Source organism: Syngnathus floridae, chromosome 17 (assembly GCF_059516105.1).
Source record: "Syngnathus floridae isolate MCC-2025c chromosome 17, RoL_Sflo_1.0, whole genome shotgun sequence".
Lineage (NCBI taxonomy): Eukaryota > Metazoa > Chordata > Actinopteri > Syngnathiformes > Syngnathidae > Syngnathus > Syngnathus floridae.
The window spans coordinates 7,817,591-7,839,438 of NC_142429.1; the positions used below are offsets into that span (position 1 = coordinate 7,817,591).

At 44.2% G+C, this 21,848-nt stretch overlaps 1 protein-coding gene across 3 annotated transcripts; it reads right to left on the reverse strand.

Moving 5' to 3' along the window:
* Window positions 1–143: 143 nt before the first annotated feature.
* On the reverse strand, window positions 144–21,848 carry gjc1 (gap junction protein gamma 1). Of its 3 annotated transcripts, XM_088356638.1 has the most exons (3): window positions 21,105–21,848; window positions 3,227–3,874; window positions 144–3,133 (listed from the first exon to the last, which is right to left on the reverse strand). In XM_088356638.1, exons 2-3 carry the CDS (start codon window positions 3,818–3,820, stop codon window positions 2,375–2,377), a joined length of 1,353 nt encoding a protein of 450 aa, XP_088212764.1. In that variant the 5' UTR covers window positions 3,821–3,874; window positions 21,105–21,848; the 3' UTR covers window positions 144–2,374. The 3 variants fall into 3 exon arrangements, with proteins under 3 accessions (XP_088212764.1, XP_088212762.1, XP_088212763.1); XM_088356636.1 differs by having other exon boundaries at window positions 144–3,874; XM_088356637.1 differs by lacking the exon at window positions 21,105–21,848 and adding an exon at window positions 7,261–7,400 and having other exon boundaries at window positions 144–3,874.

Genomic DNA, 21,848 nt, shown 5'->3' on the forward strand with positions numbered 1-21,848 from the left:
TTCAGGTTTCTCACATTCATACAAGTGTAAAAATTTTGTCATTTAATACAAATTGTTTAGTGAACTAAACAATTAAATAAATAAAAACATTTTTTAAAAAAATCAAATCTGGGAGGGAAGTTTATCAAAGTAATGTAAACAATATTGAGAAAAAGAATCCCGATCACTTGCTTTCTTTGGCATTTATTTTTCTTAAGAAAATAATTCTTTTTATAACATGCATCTCAAATATACCCAATACAGAATGTAAAAAAAAAAACAAGGTTTGCAAACAAATTGACTTACATGTATTTTTAAAGGCATAGGAAAACACACATTTGTAACAGTGACAAAACCATCCTATTGTTTTTTTTTTCTTTTCTTCCGGTATCCATATCATGAAGGGAAAGAATGCAGCCCAGCCACATGACAGCACACATCGTTTCACTTGACAGCTGAACTCAGTCACTAAAAACTTCCATCTGATCACTGTCAAACGTAAAATAAACTACCGTGGAAATATTAAGATGGTTCTCACGAATGTGGGATTTCAAAGATCAAATGGTGACGAAGCTAAAAAATTGTTCAATTTCATCCACAGAGCATTAAAGTCCCTGTAAAATGAAAATAAGTTGATTTAACACTGAAGACAAGTGTGATGTCATCAACCCTGGCAAATCTGATTATAAATAATCGGTAATTTTAAAAAATTAGGCTTCAAAATGGCGAACGTGTGGCTTTTCTTTGATGCCGCAACAACGAGGCACTCTAAAGCCGCCACGTCAGCAGAAGATTTTTCATGGTACTTGAATGCACAGTCTTCTTTGGAGAGGATGTAAATCATCACCTGCAAATCGGCATTCTAAGATTTTGCTTTCTTCTATTCAAAACGTGACTCGAGTGTCGCCACTTGGCGGGCGTATCTTTTCATGCTTGGCTGCCTTTGTTTTGCATTCACCCAAGCGTTTTAAGCTGGGAAAACACAAACTCGTTTGGGGGCATTCTGACACTATGTGACACCCGGGCGGGTGACTTGTACCCTTGTAGCCCCGGAACATTGCAAAATTCATTTTTTTACCTCTCTCCCTCTCCACATATATTATAAAAATAGACTGTCACCCCCCTTTTCTTTTATGTTTTACAACTGGAAGGCAATCTCAATCACGACGATAAATATTCACACAGTTATTTCCATTTTCTGCACTTTTTCCTCTATTATACAAAAAAAAAAGATGGGGCAGAAGAAAAAGCTATAATTCCGTATAAAAACAAACCTCGGCTTCTTCTTGTGGTCGCCGTTGCTTTAAATTTCAACACACATACATTGTAGAAAAAAGAAAGACAGGTGACTTTTACAAAAGGGTTGGTCCCAACGCAGGCGTTTGGAGCAAGCATGGCCACGGCATTCCGACGTTTGAAATCTTGGCACTGACATATGACACGAAACAGTGTTTGGTCTCATTGTGTGTGTGTTTTTTTTTCTTTTTCATGGCTTTAACCTCTCAAGAATTTCACATGAGCTCGGACCAACAGGAAGACTTCAGATCCATCTGCTGCTGGAGGCAGCGGGGAATATTGGCAAACTGGCACTGCAATACTCACAGCCGTCGACAGGGGGCAGTCAGCTGCCAGGCGTATGGCAAGTATGGAAAAGTATGCACCATGTTCAAGGACATATGAAGCGGAAGGAAAACAAGACACACGAGACATAAATACTGTTAAATTCATATAAAGGGAGGGACGGAACACTGATCCCGTCACTTCTTGAGGAAAAGTCACTGGCCATGGTTTTATTGCATTCTGAAATGGGGAGTGGAATCGGATCGGGATTGAGTTTGTGTTCTCATTGGACAATTTCCCCTTCGAAAAGGCAGACAATGAGGACAACTTTAGAGGAGTGAGACACTAATAGTTGTCAAAAATGTTTGACAACAATAGCCCAGACAAAAGCATCAGCTGCATCGTCTCATACACAATAAAAAAAATTGTCCAGCTCGCAGGATTCTCTAAGGCAGGGTTTGTGTTTTTTAACTTTTTGGGTCCAGGGGCACACATTTTTCAAAACATTTTCAACAGTGGGAAGCACTTTGTGTATGAAATGGTCTTTAAAAGATTATTATTATTATTATCATTATTATTATTATTAGTGCCACCCACAGGCATGTGGCTTTTTCAGCAGCCATAATTTTAACACTGCTTTTTTGTTAAAAACAGGCTTTTTTTATTCTTAGTAAATGATGTGAGCTGATTTAAAAAAAAAAGAAATACACACGGCTGGACTTTGGACACCCCTGCGTGATGATTAAAAGGCGGAAAAATTCCTGGATTCCTGGACCCAAAAGTTGCAAGAACCCCTGCTCTAAGGCACTGGCGGTTTTCAGTCCGGTCGGTCCGGTTAGATCCAAACGGAGGGTTTTCCCTCTCCTGATTTGCTGCTGCTGCTGTTGCTGCTGCTGCCTCCGCCACTGCTACCGCCACCCTTGGCGTGCTTGAGTCTGTGCTTGCGTTCCTTGTGAGGCTGAGTCTGGATAATGTTACTCTGGGGCTTGTCGTCCTGGCTGTCTCCGAGCTGCTCCTCGGCGCGGTGCTGCTGGCTGTAGGCCTGAATGGCGGCTTCCAGCTGCTCGTGGGCCTGCTGGATCATGTCCTTGTTGAGGGCCACGCGGGCCTCGCCCCCGGTGGGGAAGTTGTCCTCGTTGCTGCCGAACTGCTGCTGCTCCTCCTGGGCGATGTTTGCCCGGTTCTGCTTGCACGCCATCTTGGCGTTGCTCAGGTCGGTGTAGGGCATCTGCTCCGGTTTCACCACGATGTTGTAGCCGGGCGGGGCCGACGGGGTGTTCCAGGAGAAAGGGTAGCCTACGTAGTCAGCGGGGCCGTCGCCGCCCGCGTCGCCTTCGGAACCCACCTCCGGTCCCGCGACCCCGACCGGGCCCTCGCTGCCCACGTTGGGGCCCAGCAAGCCCAGCTGGTACTCGTCGTCCGGAGGCGGGCAGCGGCGCCGGCGGAGAATGTCGCAGATGGTGCCGATGCCCAAGTGGAGCATCTCCCAGACGTTGAGCGTCAGGCAGAGGATGGTGACGCCGTACATGATACGCAGGAAGATGGTTTTCTCCGTGGGCCGGGACACGAAGCAGTCCACGCTGTGGGGGCAAGGCTTCCCCGAACACACAAAGACGGGCATCACGCGGAAGCCGTACAGAAAGTACTGACCGGCGAGGAAGCCCGCCTCCAGCACCGTGCGGCTCACCAGCTGCAGAACGTAGACCCGCATCAACCCCTCGTCCCGGATGCGCGTGCGACCGTCGTGCCGAATCTTGGGTCTGGGTGTGGGTTGCAGCGGATCGCGAGGCCTTTTGGGAGGCTCGATCTCCGGGACCTCGTAGATCATGGGGTCGTCCTCGTGATCCTCCTCGGTTTCTTCAATGCCTCGATGCTGCCGTGCCCCGAAGCAGATCTTCCTGGGCTTCCTGTGCGTGTAGCCCCCTCCCCCGGGGGTTCTCACCGCCACGGCACCGGCTCCTCCCTTGGCTTCATCCAGTCGTGCGATCTTATTGACCGCGTATCCCATGTACATGAGGGACGGCATGGCCACCAGGATAATCTGGAAGACCCAAAAGCGCACGTGCGAGAGCGGGGCGAAGGCGTCGTAGCAGACGTTCTCGCAGCCCGGCTGCCCCGAGTTGCACACGAACTTGCTCTGCTCATCGTAGTAGATCGATTCCCCCCCGACGGCCGTGAGGACGATGCGGAAGACGATGAGCACGGTGAGCCACAGCTTCCCCACGAAGGTGGAGTGGTTGTGGATCTCCTCCAGCAGCCGCGTGAGGAAGCTCCAGCTCATGGTGTCGCTGGACAGTGGGGCAGACAGTGTCCCTCTCTCACCTGCTCACAGACTCTGAGGGGGGGGCAGAACAAAACACCACAGCATGAGCACACCAAAAAAAGAATCGTTTATAATTTAATATAATACACTTGACTGCATATACTTGGAGTTAAGGAGTTGACTCAGTACTTTTACAAGCGTCTTTTTACACAAGCATCTTCACTGCACTTCAACTTAAGTACCGAGTGTAAAATACGTTTGACAGACAACCATTTCACCGAGTGGGAACAGCGTGGCACAGAATATTCTGTTCGCAACTCGCCGTGTTTAGCCGAGGTCATGTCGACACCGTCAGAGTGACCTCCAATCTCACAGCTCGAAAAAACCTTTTGCATCATCATCAGAGCACTCGGAGGGAACATTTAACGTTACTTCAAGAGATTCAGAGGTGATGTGTAATTTCCGTCCGTAAAATCAAAGACCCCCGAGCCCATTTATTTGCTCTTTTGCTTCGTGCAGCATAAACATTGGGAGCTCGGTGTCACTTTGAGGCTGCTGTCAAGTTGCCTCTTAAGGGAATTAAACACTGCTGGAAAGAGGATATCAGTATTAAAAAAAAAATACCATTGCGCAGCAGCCAGGAGATGAAATAATCCATATAGGGAATTCCCAACCCCCAAACACACGCGCACACGCTTTCTATCTTTTTTGGAAGAAATAAATCCTCTTAGTGAGCCTTCTTCTCAAGGAGGTGCAGTTTTTGGGGGTTGTGTTCGTTTGAGAGGTAAATGTCATTGTGCTCATGTGTTGTTCCCTCGGGAGTCGATGTCTTGGAAAGAGCGGGACATGATGTGGGTTCCTGGAAAATCCCAGCCTGAATAGTGGCGGAGATTTAAAAAGGGCTTCCAGGGTCCGTCTCCTGAGCCAGCAGGTTGAAAGCTTAACGAAGCATTCAAGTAGGAAATATCCTGGCCGGCGCTCACAAAGGTTCGACCTCAAAGCAGCAAGAACAAAAATATGGCTGAGGACTTAAATTCAAACCGTAGTTGCAGGTTCAGATTTTATTTTGGGCTGCCACATCTTTAATTTGGGTGTAATTCCACTGTTGGCCACTAGATGGAGCACACTTTTGTTTGGCACTGCAAAAAGTAATTTAGTTCTTCGTTTTTGATCAAGCTTATTCAATGTCCAACCAAACCTCTTCAATCCAACTTTTTACGCCGACAGAATGTGTTGTGTTACCATTTTTGAAACCGTGCCCATCGATGTTAACCCTAACCTTTTTTCTTTTATTAATCGTTCATCATGATCCATCAACTTTTCATTTCCAAGCCAGAGGTCCTAAATTTCCAACTTTTCTGAAACGCAACACAAGTCAAAGCCCTCTGTCTTATGTCCTCGCTTTCAGGTCGGATAGAGGAAATGTTTTTCAAGAATGCTTGCGACGATAGCGTGTGCATCCATCACCGTGACCGTATAAGGACACGGCCGGGACGCCGCTGGAAGAAACATGTCAGGAATCGTTTACGTGTGCGCTCCCCCGGTTCACGGTGTGAGGACACGCTACAAGTTGTGAGTTGTGACACACACACGCGGGGGAGTCCATACTGGTCTGTCATTGTCTTTACATAACTCCTTGTGTTGTCCTTTTCACTGCAGGCCACGAGAGGTTAAACGGCTCTTTTGATGTGGCGCATCCCGTGCGTACAAAGTGACTGTTTGGAACGATAAAACGGCAAATCATGGAGGCGCTTTGATGTGTTTAAAAGGGCCGCATTTTCAAATTATGCAAATCTTTCCTATCCACTGTCACATGTGAAGCGGTGACAGGCACAGCGGGTGATTTATTCCCAACCTAATCTGTGCCATTCAAATACATTTTCCCTACAAGGTCACTATTCTCTTCTCAGCCATAAAAATAAATTGCGCCTGGTTCAGAAATATTGTTGAATGGTGAAAACGTGATATTATCAGCTAATTGTTAGCCCGCATTGCTAATCTCTATACACCGTATGTATGTTTATGTCCCGTATTGAGAAAGTCAAGTCATGAATAAATTGACATAAGACTGTAATTTATATACAAATATATTGGAGGACTTTTTTTTTTTTCTAAATTGTAAGCTCAGTAAGTCAGCTCTTTTATAAAGAATACACTGGCAGGTGTCGTAGCACCTCCCAACCAAAGGAGGCGCTGCTTTCATTTACATTCACCAGCTGTTCTGAATACTTTATACAACTTGGCATTTTGCTTTCACATCTTATTTGCGTCCACGAGAGCTTGTGGGGGCAGTCGGAGGCTGAAGAAGCTGACTCAGTATGTCAAGTTAGCGGCAGCATGAGTCAGCAGCGCAAAAGTAACAACACAACACAACAATGTTACCATCATACAAACGTGAACAGCAATTTGGTGGACATTGTGTCAGAGACTTTGGAAGCGTGCACAGGTTGTCGACAGGTCACCGTGGCAAAGTTTCATTTTGGGCAGTTACAGTCAGCTTGCATTGGGGCCAAGTGTGCCAGTGAGCCACCAAATACATAAGATGAAGCTATGAATTGAATATCAAGGTAATTTATTTCAATAATTGGTTTTGAAAATTATCTAGTAAAATTTAAATATAGATAGACTCGAATATATATAAATTTCTATGAAATTAGTTGCAAAGTGAGTAAAAAAAAAGCTTGTGCCTTTATGCCTGTAAACTATTTGCCTAGTTAAATATTTCATATGCCCGCAAGGCTCTATTATATGCAGATGCATGTACATATATATGCATACTCTCGTTTTGAATAGACGGGCGGCTGAAGGGGCAGCCTGGATAATAAACACGGTGCAAATGGTTTGCAAAAAGCTCTAATGAGACCGTGTCCGGCTAACGGCTTCATTAGCCCCTGCTTGAACTTGACTCGGGCATGCAAAGCGTATATGAAAAAAAAAAAAAAAAGCTTAATAAGCTATTAGGAACAATAATTTGTTCATGTTCAAATGCGTTCATGTTTGTTTTGTTTGTTTGCTCCTCCAGACACTTCATTAGGTACATGCCCAATACAAATTGGGTTATAAAGTCTGAGGAAAAGCTTGTGCAGCGCATATCTTAACTAAATTTATTTCCCCTTTCCTTCAAGTGAGTCCAAACAAAACTTTGAGTTATCAGCATTGATCATCATTACACATCCATTAAACTTCCTCAGATGAATGCACAAAGAAAATGGATGATGGAGGGATGATAATGATGAAAGCACAAACGCGTCAAATTCTGCAGAAATGAACCGCCCCGCCGTTGAGGGCGTGGACAATGACAAAACATGCGAGGACGGCGCACGTGGTCGGAAAGTCAAAGTTGCCTCATTAACGTTGTCCCAAGGCAAAGCGTCTCCATATGTTGCAGGGGAGGGGGCACAGCATCTGTGCTTTGGACTCCACGAAACACGCCAAGAAGCAAAGTGAAATATACTTACTTCCTCCCTCCTCATTCCTCCTTCTCCTCTTCCCACCGCCATCATTTACCCGCCGCCTCAAAGTAACGATCCGTCCGTTTGTGGCGTCGCCGCCCGAGTGCCAACTTGTGCGAAAGGCGGCGGGATGGGAAGGAGGCAGGGCGTTTTTGTGGCGCTCAACAATGGACCCTCACTTACCCCCTACATCATCCCCCTGCAAAATGGGTCACGGCTGGAGGTGGCAGAGGCGGGATGAGCGCGGGTGGGCGTGTTGGAAGAGAGGGGACACACCAAATACAAACAGTCTGCTGGGTCAAAATAATTAACCCAACCTTGGGTAAAAATAACCCAATCTACTTAAAATTGACAGCGAATTTTTTTTTTCCAGTTTGGCCAGATGCTCTGCTACATTAGCATTTAGCACTTTGAGCTTGACAACTTCTACTTTCTGCAAGGAGTCATGTCAGGATACCAGTTGGAAAAGTCTCCAGAAAGGCCCTTCTTGACTTAAATGCTTTATGTCAAGCGTCCAGTTCCATAATCCCCCATCTTCACTTTCAAGCCTCCTCGACTGCTAATCATGCAGAGCCGCGAACAATAAGCGATGTTCGTTTGATTTGCTCTAAATCCACTCACTAGTGCTGGTGGCTCAAATTAGGGCTGCGCGCTATCTCCACGCGGCTCCTTATTTCCGCCGTTCACACATCCCGGCCGGGGCAATCCTCTTTAACTTCATCTGGTGTCACTCAAAGTCCACAGGCGCCACCACGTGTTGGAGCAATTTGCTAGGGACTTCCGTTCGTGTGAAGTTGATGAAGATGATTTGCTTCTCAGATTTGACGCCTCTTTGCTAATAACCTTCCATAATCTGATGGCCTCAGCTCCTTTTGATGTGACTCGGGCTCAATCTGCTTTAGCTGGCTGCTGTGATGATGGCTTCATTTGTAGCAAGTGATAAAAGACTTCCTGATCAAACTTCATCTGTTTCAAATTTGGAAATCCCTCTCTATATCTATATATATATTATATATATATATAAATAAATATATATATAAACATTTTTTTTTTTTTTACTTTGCAGCTACTGCTGAGCAAATCCAATTTCTCGCTCCAAGCCGTCAGATCTCAAAGTTCACCGCAAGTTTTCCCCATGGAAGAACTGTCGAGCTCCGCCAGGCTGCAGCCAAATAGCTCTCTTTTATTTGTATTTTGATTTCAATATTTTCTAAAAACTCCTACTATGTTCAATATATTTTATATTTAAAATATTAGTAGTAATTCTGCATGCCTGTTTTTATTGTGGATTCAAATGGAACAGAGAACTCAAGACCTGCTGAATGTTGGATTTGACATTACAGTCCGCTTAATCCGATCCGCTACAGAAAAAAAAATAGAAACGCTAATAAAAGTGCTACTTAGGTGGTTTCATTCACTGTCTCCCTTAATATCATGCGTGAGGTTCCGTGCACACTTTAAGTCTTCTTTTCATAAAAACTCGTCAGCAATTTTTTTTTCTGCTTTCATCCGCCTTTAAAAGCAAGTGAAGGTTTAAAGCGAGGTCGACGGACGCTCACACGCACACGTCTTTACACACTCATCTGCTGTCTGATTCATTTATCATGGCGGAGAAGGATGAAAAGCAGCAACTGGATTTAGTGCAACTGATAAAAAAATTCTTCTTTCGTGAGCTGTTTCATATTTTCACAAAGGCCTATTAAAGTCCATTTCAAGCACAAATAAATATCTAAATGTGATGCACCACAGAGAAGAATGTTAACCTTGCTAAATTGAAAAATTTGAGAAAACAAAAAAAATTGTCTCCAGTATCAAATGTTGTGGGCAAGTCCATTCCAATCAACAATCAACTGTCAATCAAATACCACCGCTGCAACCCAGAAAATTGATGCTATTTCATCTAACTAAAATAGCGCACCAATATATACATTCACATTTGAGCTGAAAAAATATATCCACTTAAAGGCGCTGCCCGGAAGATTCTTTCCGAGCAGCGATGAGAGGTGCTAGCCACTAACTAGCTTGCAAGCTAACAGGCAATTTTGTCGGTTAAGTTCGTTCATAGTTTAGGCTGAGGAACCTATACCAGACAAAAATTCAAAAAAAAAAAATGGTATTGTTTGTAATTGAGCAGGTGTTCCTAAAATTCTGACCATTAGCCATATGCAACTTGACCCTTAAGTGTATTTGGAGCAAAAACCGAGAAGATCCCCTTTTTTGTCCTCGAGTGTGTTTATGTAAGTGTGTGTGTGTGTGTTTGTGTGTCAGAGTGAGTCAGAATGAGATGTTCTGTGTCATGTCTTGTGCAAAGCGCATGTGTGTCCGCATGTGCAGGAGCACCTTTGCCTTTGGTGACAGCTTTGGAGGGCAGAAGGGGTGTGTGTGTGTGTGTTTGTGTGTGTATGTGTGTTTTTTTTATTCATATTATTCCCATTTTGCAGGAAAGCAGGCCGAGTCTCACGTCTGACAGTTGGGCGCCCGAGGTCTCCGTTGCTGTCCAATATGGCACACCTGGATGTGCACTGGCCCACGTCCCGTGTCTTGGGCGAGCCCGTTAGCGTGCTAATAATAGCCGGCGAATCACACCGAGGCTGGATTTACCTTGATGACTCCACACGAGCGGCGGCACGGACGAGGATTAGCGAGGACTTCATTCACCGAGGATGAAATAATCCCAAATATGCATAATTAGCACCTGCCTCCCTATCGCTGTGTACGCAGTGAAATATCATATGGGGGATTAAAGCGGGATTAGAGCGTGCGTGCTGGAATTTAAATCGCTTTTTGGGGTGGCTGTGCATTTTTTTACGACACCACCACGTGTTTATTAGCCGCCTTGTTTTATGGTGTGTTTATGGAAGCGTTAATTGCTGTAAACAGCAAACAATGGAAATGGGATTGCCGATAAAAAAGTTGAGGGAGTTTATTTGTGCTGCGCTCTTGGAGATAACTTGCAGTTTTTGCCATTGCTAAAAATAAAGCAGCAGTTGAAAACTAAAATGGTTGTTGAGGAACACATTGTATGTTTTTTAGTCATTATGTATGAAGACATATTGCTCACATGATGACTTTTTTTAGGCAGCCTTCGTGACTGGCTTTAATTTGACGTATGACTCAAAGTAGTTTGTTGCAAAAAGATTTTTGACCTTGTTCAATTGGACCCTGCAAAATCTCGTCAAAGCAACTGCAACTGGTTTTTATTTTTTCAATAAAACTTAATGTCATTTGCAAATCGCATTCAAGACGCTGCATTTATAGTCGTAATTTGCATTGTTAGCAGGCCTTGTGAACGTGCATGTCACATTCATAATGTTAATGTGAGCTTTAAAATATTCCTGCTGAACACTTAAAAAAAAAAAAAAAAAAAATGCTGGCGACTTTTTTTTTTTTCCCCCTCATAAAACAAAGCAACGGGAGCTTGGCGTGCTGCGTTCACTGACCGGGCCCTTCCCCCGGCACTCCTACCGTATGTCAACGAGAGACTTGACTAACCCACTTATGCAGCTGCATTTGCATCTCGGGAATTGAAGCGAAAGATTTAAATGGCATCAGTCTCACTATTAAAGTAAAGCATCAGACAAACAGGGAGGGGCAGCATGTGTGTGTGCACGACTGCGCACGTGTGTGTGTGTGTGTGTGTGCAGCAGCTGCAGCTCTCCGCCTCGATCCACACTGTAGGGCCCATTCTGCTGTCTAAAAGAGCGATGATGAGAGATGACTTAGCGGATTGTTACACAGGCGCACCACGCATGCACACGAAAGCGGCGTGGATTGAATCGCCAAGCCGCGCCCCCTCCCTGACCACACTGGAAACAATAGCTATTAACCCTCTGTCAGGTTGCGCTTTGAGGCCGAGTCGTGTCTGCCTTTTAAAGCCACACACATTTAAAGTTACAGATAGTGGAAAACATGATGGCGCCCTCTAGTGGACAAATGACTACCTGCACAATACTAAACATAAAAAATGAACAATTAACGAGTGTATGTTTTTTTTGTTTTTTTTTAAGGTTATTGGGATGTCAAAGGGAGCACGTGGCTGGCTCGAATCGCATACACACACGTCTAATGAGACGAGCGAGTGCATCCACGGCCGGTTGGATGTGCTCACACGAAGCTCTCATGCAACGTCCCATTCATGAGGCTCATCACAAGTCTCCAATTACAACATCTGCTCGTGAGTAACAAACACACACCTCTCACACTCGTCCCTCACCGGGGGAGGGGGGGGGTTCTCACTATACCCCACCCCCACCACACTGCCGCTGTGGCTTCCCCCAACCCCCAGCGCTTGGCTTCCTCCGCATCCCGGCCATCCATCAAAGACGCCTGCACACCTCCTATGCACTTCCTGTCACCGACGCTGAATTATGTCCGGTGTCAGCCAGCGTTAGAGGTCACGTATGCTCCCACCCGTTAACCATAACTCCAGATTTTCAACATTGATATCCGTATTGCCTCACTGTGTTAAGAAGCTTACACGTTTGGATTTGCCGCTTCCTCGCCTCTTATCGGCTACAGTAAGACTTCATAAGGACTTTTCTCGTTAGTCTTGTTTGGCTTTGGGCCTTTTCTCTGCTTTCATTACAGCGGGTGAAATTATGTTAACTTGAAATGCATGATGAATATTAATGTGGGCTGCGGCCATATTGAAAATTTGTCACCCTTTCGGCCAGTGTTGGTCTTACCCAAGGTTGACTTACTAAAGTGTCGCCCTTTGTCGGGCCTATTTAATCTTCATTCTATCATGACTGACAAATTTAAGTTATTTGTCACTCAAGACCAGTCGACGCTACAAAAACAGACCTGTCACACGTTTAATCAAACTTCTTAATAGAATATAAATCCCAGCAACGTTCCCTCGGGGTTTAATAGAACAGCATTAATGAGTGACTGATTAACAGCCGCCTCATTAGAGCGGGCCGCGACTTAGCACCTGACAATTTTCTTTCAAAATAACGCAACGTCCAGGGCCGCCCCAAGCTAGCGTGAAATTGGCACTTAGCGCACCGCTAATGTCTGGACGTGTATCGCGACAGTGCCGATGAGTCAATCAATTAGACGCACGCATGGCTTCCTGCGGAGATTAATTAGGATTGCGTAATGAAACGTGGTTGCTGCCCCGGGGCGGCGGCTCGCTATTTACGCGAGACATCCTGGAGCAACTACCGCCGATTCCCAGATGTCAGATCGTGTCCTTCATGACGTCATGGAGGCCACCGACGACTAGCTGACTTTACTTGGACTTTACTTCAACTAACATGAAGTGAAAGACGACGAAAAGAAGACTTTGAAGTCTGTCGTTTTGTCTTTCCCATATTTTTGACATTTAAAAATGTTAAAATATATATTGAAGAAATACTGTACAAAATAGAGCTAGCATTTAGCCACTTTGGCCTTTCACACAGAACCCAGCCAAGCAGACAAAAGCTGTGTAGACATTTAGGAATGTTGGCACGCAGACACACACAAACACACACACACAGAGCGGCTACATGTCCTATTAAGGTTCTTTTTGTCGTCAACATGAATTCTTGATAATCTGCGGCTCCCAGAGGAAGTGAATAATTCAGCGAACATAAACAGTGACGCCCACCAGGGTGTCTGTTGCTGTGTTGCTGCTGCTGCTGCCCCGCCCACTCCCGCTAAGTGATGCTGTTAGTAATTCACACTAACACAGCAACGGTCACAGTGGGACGCTCAGCTGTGCGTAAACGCTCGCTGAAAGGAAGTGAATATGAAAATTGAAACATAGATTTGCATTTTAAAAAAAAGACTAGAAATGAAAACTGTTGGATTAAAAATGGGATGGGCAAATTAGTACAGCTATTATTAGCTCGTTATATTTTTTTCCTATTCATTTTAGCAGGCAGAAAAACTAAGACAGTGTATTTATATTTATATAGAATATTTATTGTGAATATTTTTTCTATTGTGTATTTTTGCTTTAAAAGTAATTAGCCTCTTTTCTCCCATTGGATTCAATGAGCTACGGGATGTTAGCGATAGAAGCTCAGAAGCTTTCACTTTTTCAATTAAAAAACAGTCATTCAGAAATGCAACTAGTGCATAAAAAGCAGGTCGTCTCTTTTGTGCTACAAATATAAAAAAAGCTAACATTGCTGTCCTTCTATTACGCTCCGTCCACCGCCCTGAGGTCACGTATCATACGAACACGTTTTCTTTGCTGCAAATTGTAAACACGACAAGTGTGCCGCAGTGGCCCTGACCTTTTTTCTGCGCTCACAAAAGCCACAGGGACACGGCTGGGTTACGCCGGGCCGGCCTTGGAAGGAGCAGAGAAGCTATTATGTTCGTCCTCAACACTTTTCATGTGACGGTCATCAGCCTGCTCACCTCGCTCACTGAAGAGGATAAAGAGGAGGACTCGGGTCATGGTTTATCCTCCGTGGAGGCGCTCGTTTTTAAATACTTATCCGTCAACTCCCAGACCTTTTGTTTTGTTTTCTTTACATTTTTTTAGTCGGGTGTACTGCATAAATCTTCCTGCGTATTTTGGGGATATTTTCTTCTGGTTTGACAGCAGTCGGTGTTGGCGCAAAAAACTTCAGGCTCCTGCTAGAGAGCAAAAAAATAAATCAGGAAAAGCCTTTAAAAAAAAACATCTTAATCCTATTTAGTATAAAATCAGAGAAAGTTGAAATGATGTTTTACATGGGCTTGACAGTGGTTAATCCTGAACACAGCCACATTCCAGTATTAGGAAGAGGGTGTGCACACTTATGCAACCACATTATTTAATCGGTTTATTTTGATTTTATGATATTTTAAAAATCTATTTAGAGCTATAGATGTAGACATATATATATACATATAGCTATAGATATATACACATATTGATATATGGATATAGATAGACATACTTACGATATAGATTGCCCATGGGTAACGATTTTTCTTTTTTTTTATGTGCACATAAGATTTCTTTACGTCCACACATGAACATAAAATTGATATTCTCCTTTCTCCAGAGTTGAGACTCAGACATGTTGCAGTAAAAGCCACATGAGTCATGGTTACATTCCATTTAGTGGCTTCACTTCCAGGGTCTTTTCAATCAAAACGTACCACCACCACCAAAAGAAGAAAAAAGTGTTTTTAAAGGCTCGGCTCGCCATTTTCTCTTTGAGTTATTGTACAATGTACAGGGACCTGCAGTGACCGCTTTCTTTTTGGACTCCAAAGAGATCAAAAAGGCTTGCAGCCAGTGACCGAGAAAAGATTAAAATGGCCAAGCAAAGTCGGCGCCAACATTAACAATTGATTCTCTTTTGCAGCCAAACTCAGCAGATGGCCAACAAATGAAAACGGAAGTAAGCGATCGAATTTGAGCGCATACGACGCCGACTTAAGGAGGATGTCGAAAGGAAGGCCGCCAATGTGTCACAGCCTGAACTTCCCGCGCAACTTTAATCATCCCACTCGGCCGACACGTTTGATGATGGAAACAAAAAATGCTTTTACTTAAATTTAGGGGGTTCAACGTGAACCCAATAATACGACTTCACATCCGACTACTTCATTTTTACAGCGCCACAACATAAATGCTAATCAGCATTAATCTTACAGACTGAAAGGCTAAGTGGTTGTTTTAAAAACACAAAATGTAATTCTCCCTGTTTTATGTTTAGTTTGACTGATTAAAACAATATTAATGCCTTTAAATCGAACAAAACTTTACTAATCCGTTTTTATCAGACGTTTGGGTGCCCCGTTTTTGCCTCGCGGTAAATCCACCTCTGCTCAAACATAATTCAAACACCACAAGTGTGACTAAGATCATCTCAGAGGTTTTTAAGGAAAAACTTTTATTTATTTTTTTGCATCTGAATAAAGGTCACCCAGAGGAACACGGCGCTTTAAAATCCATTCCGGTCTAGGAGAAAAAAAGAAATCCTTAAAGCGTGTTTACTGCAAGCTCCTCATGAAATGCGCCCCGGCACGCTCTGGAGACACTGCAGCCTGCTTATGTTAGTTAGCCTGTTATCTCAGGGTTCCACTAAGACCGCATAAAATATCTTCATAGGAAGGAAAGCCAGCGAAAGAAATAAAAATAATGAAATAATAATTTATAAATTAAAATTCAACCCATTTAAAAATGCATGAAAATATGTATAAGTGAAAGCTTTTAAATGATTTTATTTTGATCATTCATTTATTTGATCTATTTATTTATAATAAAATTGAAAATAAGCTTGAAAATCAAGAGTGGTGGTACGCATTGGTGAGCAGAGAGTGTTTTTTAAATAAACACGGACGAGTGGATTTGTTTACGCGAGCGGAGAGAGGTCCAAACAAGTTGGCGAAAACTGGAGAGGAGTTAATTTGTTACCATTGAGAGTGGCAATAGAAAAACGCATCATCGCATCCCTGCACGCACCACCAGGCCCGACACAACAATATGCATAAAGAAGCTATTTCAAGTGAGGCCTTAAGCACGCATATGTCAACTTCATCCTTTGCTCCTTCCTTTTGTTTTTTTTTTAGCATTGTTTTGTTTCGCGCATAAAGTCTCAATTTATTATTATTATTAGCCCGTCGGCCTGCACGAGAGCATCTGCGCGAGCGCCCCCCCGGCGGCCCTTTGGTCCGAGCCATCGCACTAGGGTGGTCCTTGGCTTGCATCATCTTGACGCCTCGGGGCCACGGAGAACCGCTCATGTATGAACGTTACTTTGTTTAGCCGTGTCCGCGGGATAAGAAGAGGAGAAGGAGGAAGGATTGTCCTGGGAGACAAAGTGAATGTCGACGAATATTGTAAATTCAGTTTTTGTGCTTTTACTTGCGGCTCTGATTGGCTGCTCCTTAATCAATCTTTTTTATTATACAGTATGGAAATACTATAAATAGAATTAAACACTTTTTGTGATGATTTCTTTCTCAATTCAGTCAACTGATTTTCCCCTTCGGAATACCCCCGGCTAGCTTAATGCTAGGAAGGGACATTCCCATAGAAGACGTGTAAACATACGGGGGCGTCTGGGTTAACGCGTGCTGTATATGGAACAGCGGACAAAAATAACTCCAGCATACACTTGTGTGTGTTTATTCGTGCGTCCTGGCTATTTTTATAGGCGCAACCTCCCATGTCGACGCTCCATTGAGTAGAATTAGCGAGACATGTAAAGAGCTGCCGGCATTTACAGTGACGCCGCACGGGCGTCGCAGAACCAGCCAATTAGAAAGCTCGGACGGCGTGAACAGTCGAGTGTTTATGTCGGGCTGAATGATGGCGTGTGACCCAGAAATAGAGGTTGTGACCTTTCGGAGTGAGGGGACGCAAAGGGCGGGGTGGGGGGGCGTTGGAAGGGGTTTGGGTTGACACGGAGCTGATGAAATGGGAGTAATGTGTGCATTCGCAAGCAGTGACTCACCACTGCACGAGCTGCAAAAACAGCCGAAATTTGTTCTCTCCGCATGGAAAGTCCACATTCCGTGCATCTGTGCACTGGCGGATACTTTGGTGTGACTGTGTGCACCCACGTGTGTGCATCCCCAACCCCTGAACCCCTGGGTGAGGAGACGCGTCGGCAAGGCGGTGACAAGGTGTCGCCCCCGCGGCCTTTGACCTCGACTGCTTGGTTCTGCCGGGAAGCTGACGGTGAGCGAAAGGGACGGCAGGGTAACTCCGGCATCCTCTCTATGTGGACCAATCAGTGTTACTCCAACTAATTTCTTGCATTGTTCTAATGATATTCACTATTTTCTGGGGTTACAATTTTTGAATTTGCAATGTCTCATTTTTCCTTTCCCCAGAATGCGCAATACTCATACCAACGTGATGTTGCTATTTTATGATATAAAAGTGTTTACATTGAGTCATTGCTCTAACAATTTGACCACCTGAGAGCATTAAAACCGCTATAAATTGGATTATGAGGGCATTAAAACGAGCGTGTAAAATTATTACGAGCGTCTTTATCGACTATTGTGCAATCACTCCCACCTTCCTATGACATTAAGCTAGTTTTTTTAAGCAAATATATTCCAGCACAGCTATTAGAGAAACATTCATCAGATTTGGGGACTTCCAGAACGTGATGCTAATTTTCATTTAGCCTGTCAATAGAATTTGACATTGACTGCTAGCATTAGCATACTTGCTACATTCAGGGTGATTTCAAAACGTAGGAACTTGCAAATTAATCCTTTCTCTCTGATTATAATATTTATATGATCGTGAGAAGCCAAACTGGAAATCACAATTCGATTTCGATTAATTTCCTGGTCGTAATTTCTAGTTACTAAGGCAAAAATCAAGCAAGGCAAGTCATGACTTGGGTCATAAATCAATTCATGCAATCTTGCTCCGTCACGGCATATACTCCCACATTAACTGCTGACTGCGGTTGAGGAGCAAATAAAGTTCATTGCTCGACCCTGAATGAAAGACCTCAGTCATGCTCGCCTGTCACGTTGTGGTTCCGCCCCTCTCGGACCCCCCAAGGGGAAGCGGCATAAGACCTGTCACCCTGCATCACGGCGATGGCCCGAGCCAGTATGCAAATGTGTCAGCGCGCGCCAACTCACGAGTTGGACATATCGCTTTGAACATGCGTGCTCGACGATGACTCGAGCGTAAACACGGTTGCATTCGGCACGACCGCGTGCGACTGTGCGTGCGTATGTACGTCTAAATCCATCCTGCTACGTTGCAGTGACATTCCCAGTGGGAAGGTGCCTGCTGTGCAACATTTGCTACAATGCCCATTCGGCCTTCGTGAGCGAAGCCTAGGTGGCACGCCGCTTTATCTGCAAGCAAAAAAAATTAAAAAGCCGCCACCTCGTTTCGCTCCTTCCTCACGAACGATCTAACACTCCATCGGAGGACTTTGTAAAGATCAACTTTATAAGAACACAACTGCCGCCTGCTTTAAAGTGATATCAGGACAGCCCCCAGTAGTTTTCCTTTCACAACATTCAGCTTCTAATTTAACACTTTTCATCCTCTAGATGAAACTCCATGCCAAATTATTTGTTTATCCCAAAAATAGTCGCCAGCCAACCCAACTTCCTCTTTGAAACTGGATGAATGAACTGCATTTAAGTATTTTTTTTTTTTAGAAGTAGAACTTTTATCGCTCTACTCATTTCTTTGTGAACAAATTAGACTCATGACATTTTATTTACCTCTATGGATGACGGGAAAAAAAGACACAAGTAACTCGAGGTGATTCGAAACGATCACTTGAGGCCTCGAAAGTGGGCGCCTATTTAACGTGACCTCTCGGTGGTAGCCGTCCCCTCTGCCGCCGCTCTAATGTGGCGCATAGCAACTGGCAAAGCCAAACCCAAAAAGGCAGAGCAATGCGCATTCGGAGGGAATCCAGACTCGTTGGCAGGAATCGAGACGGCGTTTCCCCTCAGCAAGTCGAACTCTGAGGATTAACGCTGGCTGCGTGCACACGACTGCCAAAGCAGATATAAACATAATACCTTGATTTTGCACATTGCTCGACACCCTGTTTAAATAGATACTGGAAACACGTATACAGTGCCATGGAAGCACCGCCGGGAACTTCGCCAATTGCTCCCTTAGGGATGCTAGCTCCATTAAATGTTGACAGTTGCCCTCATTTTATCCTCCGTTTTAGCCAGAAGCTAACTGAAGTTAGTTTAAAAGATTTTAAAAAAAATCAAGGTTGCCCTTTATATTCATTTTTTATGAATACGTATTATTGGACGGTGTGATAAATCTACAAATAAATACAGAAAAAAATATTGTAAAATATGTAAAAAAATTGTACAAGATCAATGTATTAAAATATCTGTCCTCGTGTAGTTTTATATGGGATGTAATTCCACTATTGACCACTAGATGGTGGCAGACGTTTATGTTTTGAACAAATAAAAAAACTTTGGACACACTTTACATCATTTTTGTTAGCTACCTGATGCTAGCTTGTTAGCTTATATCGTCATCAGTGGGCACACCTGCCACTTAAGCGTCGCAATTGCTGCATAATTGACCCTCCACTGGCAACACGGAGAACATTCACAACTGCAAAAAAATCAGGAAGTGCATTCAAGGCCCCCAGCGATAGCGAAGAGACGTCTTTGAAGCGTGTCATTGACTTTAAAAAGCCTCCTGCGGGCGTTGCGCTCGACAGAAAAGCCTGATTAATTGCACATGATTATCTTTTTCTTATTCAAATCAATTACACCGTAAATTTGATCCTTGCATTAACGTGGGGACAATTTTAAATCCCAAATTAGAAAAGGAGAAAGTAACGTTAATGAAGATGTTGCACCATATGAGATTTAGTCGCCGGGCGTTATGCACTTTAAAAGGTTACAGCAAAGTCTAATGGGCCTTCAGCTTGACGGAGCATCGTTAATTGCGCCCCGAGTGTGTCATTCGGGCTTTTAACGATCAGGAAAATAATGTCTGGTATCGATTCTCATAAACGCTCACATGTATTAAGACCGCGTGTGACATCAAGTCAGGATGGATGATGTTTTTTATTCATATGCGGTATTTGGCCTGTAGTATAATCGATGTTCTAATTAATTGCTGAGTCGACAATTTCATTATTTCCATATGCTGATTTCGATTGTGTGGATCACAAAAGCACAATCACGCACTAAAGCGGCAACAGAGGAGAAAGCTCGAACAGGAGCATTTTGGCTTCAGCCGTGGCACTGCCACACACAATCTTCCCCTCATCACTCTTCAGTGCAGGTGTCTAATACTCAAGCACCCCCACTTCCCTGTTTCACTTTCATCCAACCTCCCCCTCAGTTGCAGGAGTTGTAACAAAGGTTAGCCAGGTCATCAGGGACGGAGCACTTTGCAAAAATACGATAAATGTGCTGGTCGAGCTATGAAGATGAACGTATGCGATGAACACATCATCCGTACGTATGTGAGCAACGTAAAGATTCCACTTTCTGCTCACTGAGCCAAATCCATCCCATTTTGGAGAAATGTAATAAATAACTGGTTTTGTGCGGCATGGAAGAGCAAAGTCATAATATTTGAGCCCACGGATCATCATTCAAAAGCGTCCGTGCAGTGTGTCATCACGCTGAAGACTGCCAGGTGCAGGTCGCTCCCCCCCTGGTTAACTGCCCTGAATGATGGTGGGATGAAGAAAGCGGCAGGCAGGGGGGGATGGGGCACTATTGGCTTCATAAAGGGATGAGATGATGCAGTTTACAGAAAACGTATGGCAGGAATCGAGCTCGGGCACAATAGTAGGGACCAGTTAACGTGAGATCCAAAACTCGCTATAAAAAAAATCATAATATAAATTTTTGGACATTTAATATCGTGCTTGTTGTTCTGCATTACACAAAAATATTCCAAATATTTGTATTATTTATTTTTCTCCAGCTCCTCCATTAACTACAGTTTTAAAACCACATTAATAAAGTAAATAATTAATATAATCCCTCACGAATAAATTAATTAGTTTTCATATTTATTCAAAACAACAAACAGAACAATTGTGTTTGATATGTAACCTTTACGTGCATCGTTTTAGATTCAAAGGTGAAAAATGACATTTACTGAACACAACTGCCTGGCTGGCGTTGCGCGTGCACGAGCTCCAATTAAAGCGCTCGTGCACGGCAGGAGTCACTGGCATTCATGTATGCAAATGTCACAAGAAACAATTAGAAGAAATTTGACATATAATTTGACATAAAAATCTGACATACAAATGCGAGCATTTGTTTGTATGGGCGGCATGCATGTCAAAAGGCGCGTGCACGTGCAGCCCAAACTGAGCTTGGGGTCGTCACACGTTCGGAACAATAAATGCACTTTGTAATACCATATTTTCATTTTAATTTGCTTTAAAAATGAATAGTAAATGATTGCTTACCGCTGTGCGAGTCTGTGAATATGCTTTAGGATCCAGGAAGAAGCCAGAAGGAGAGGAGGACGAGGTTTTTGGACTTGGCTCGGTCCAAACTTGAAGATCTTCTGGACTTTCTCTGCTCGAGTCTTTAATTCTTATCGTTTCATTTTCTCCCCTCTATTTCTTTCCTCACGCCCCCCGTCTTCTTTTGTCCATGTCAGCCTTGGTTGACACAATGTGGTCACTATGTGGTTTGCTGCGTAAAAGCGGTGCCACGATCCCCGCGGGCCCGTTCCGTCACAGCTGTGCGGGATGATGGTGATGATGTTCGGGTCATGTTGCCGTTGTCAACCGAACCTTCTTGCTTTTTGCACCGGAGCAGGACCGACCTGTGGTAGCAATTACAGCCGAAATTGGCAGCCACGAGTCCGTCATGTGCTTCGATCAGGCTCGCTCACATGCTTGCACCGACCGGTATTGTCTTCCCCGCTACACATCCTCCGCGGAACCCCGACTCGCCGATCTGTTGATCACCGCAGAGCAGCGCTCGGATCCCGGGGAGGGGCTGGACTGGGAGGCGGGGTGGCTTTGATCCTCAGTTCCTATTTTTCTGGAGATTCCACCGCGTGGAAGTACAGCAGCCGAACCCTTGGTCCGCTCTTGAGTGACAGCTGAGGAGGGTCGGGTGGTGTGGGGTCTCTCGTAAGCATGCGCGCATCTTGGTGAGAACGAGCGTGGCGCGTGCGCATCTGTGAACGTGCGCGCTCC

Bases quoted from the DNA above. Each gene is read 5' to 3' on its own strand.
- gjc1 (XM_088356636.1), bottom strand. From the start codon at position 3,820: ATGAGCTGGAGCTTCCTCACGCGGCTGCTGGAGGAGATCCACAACCAC.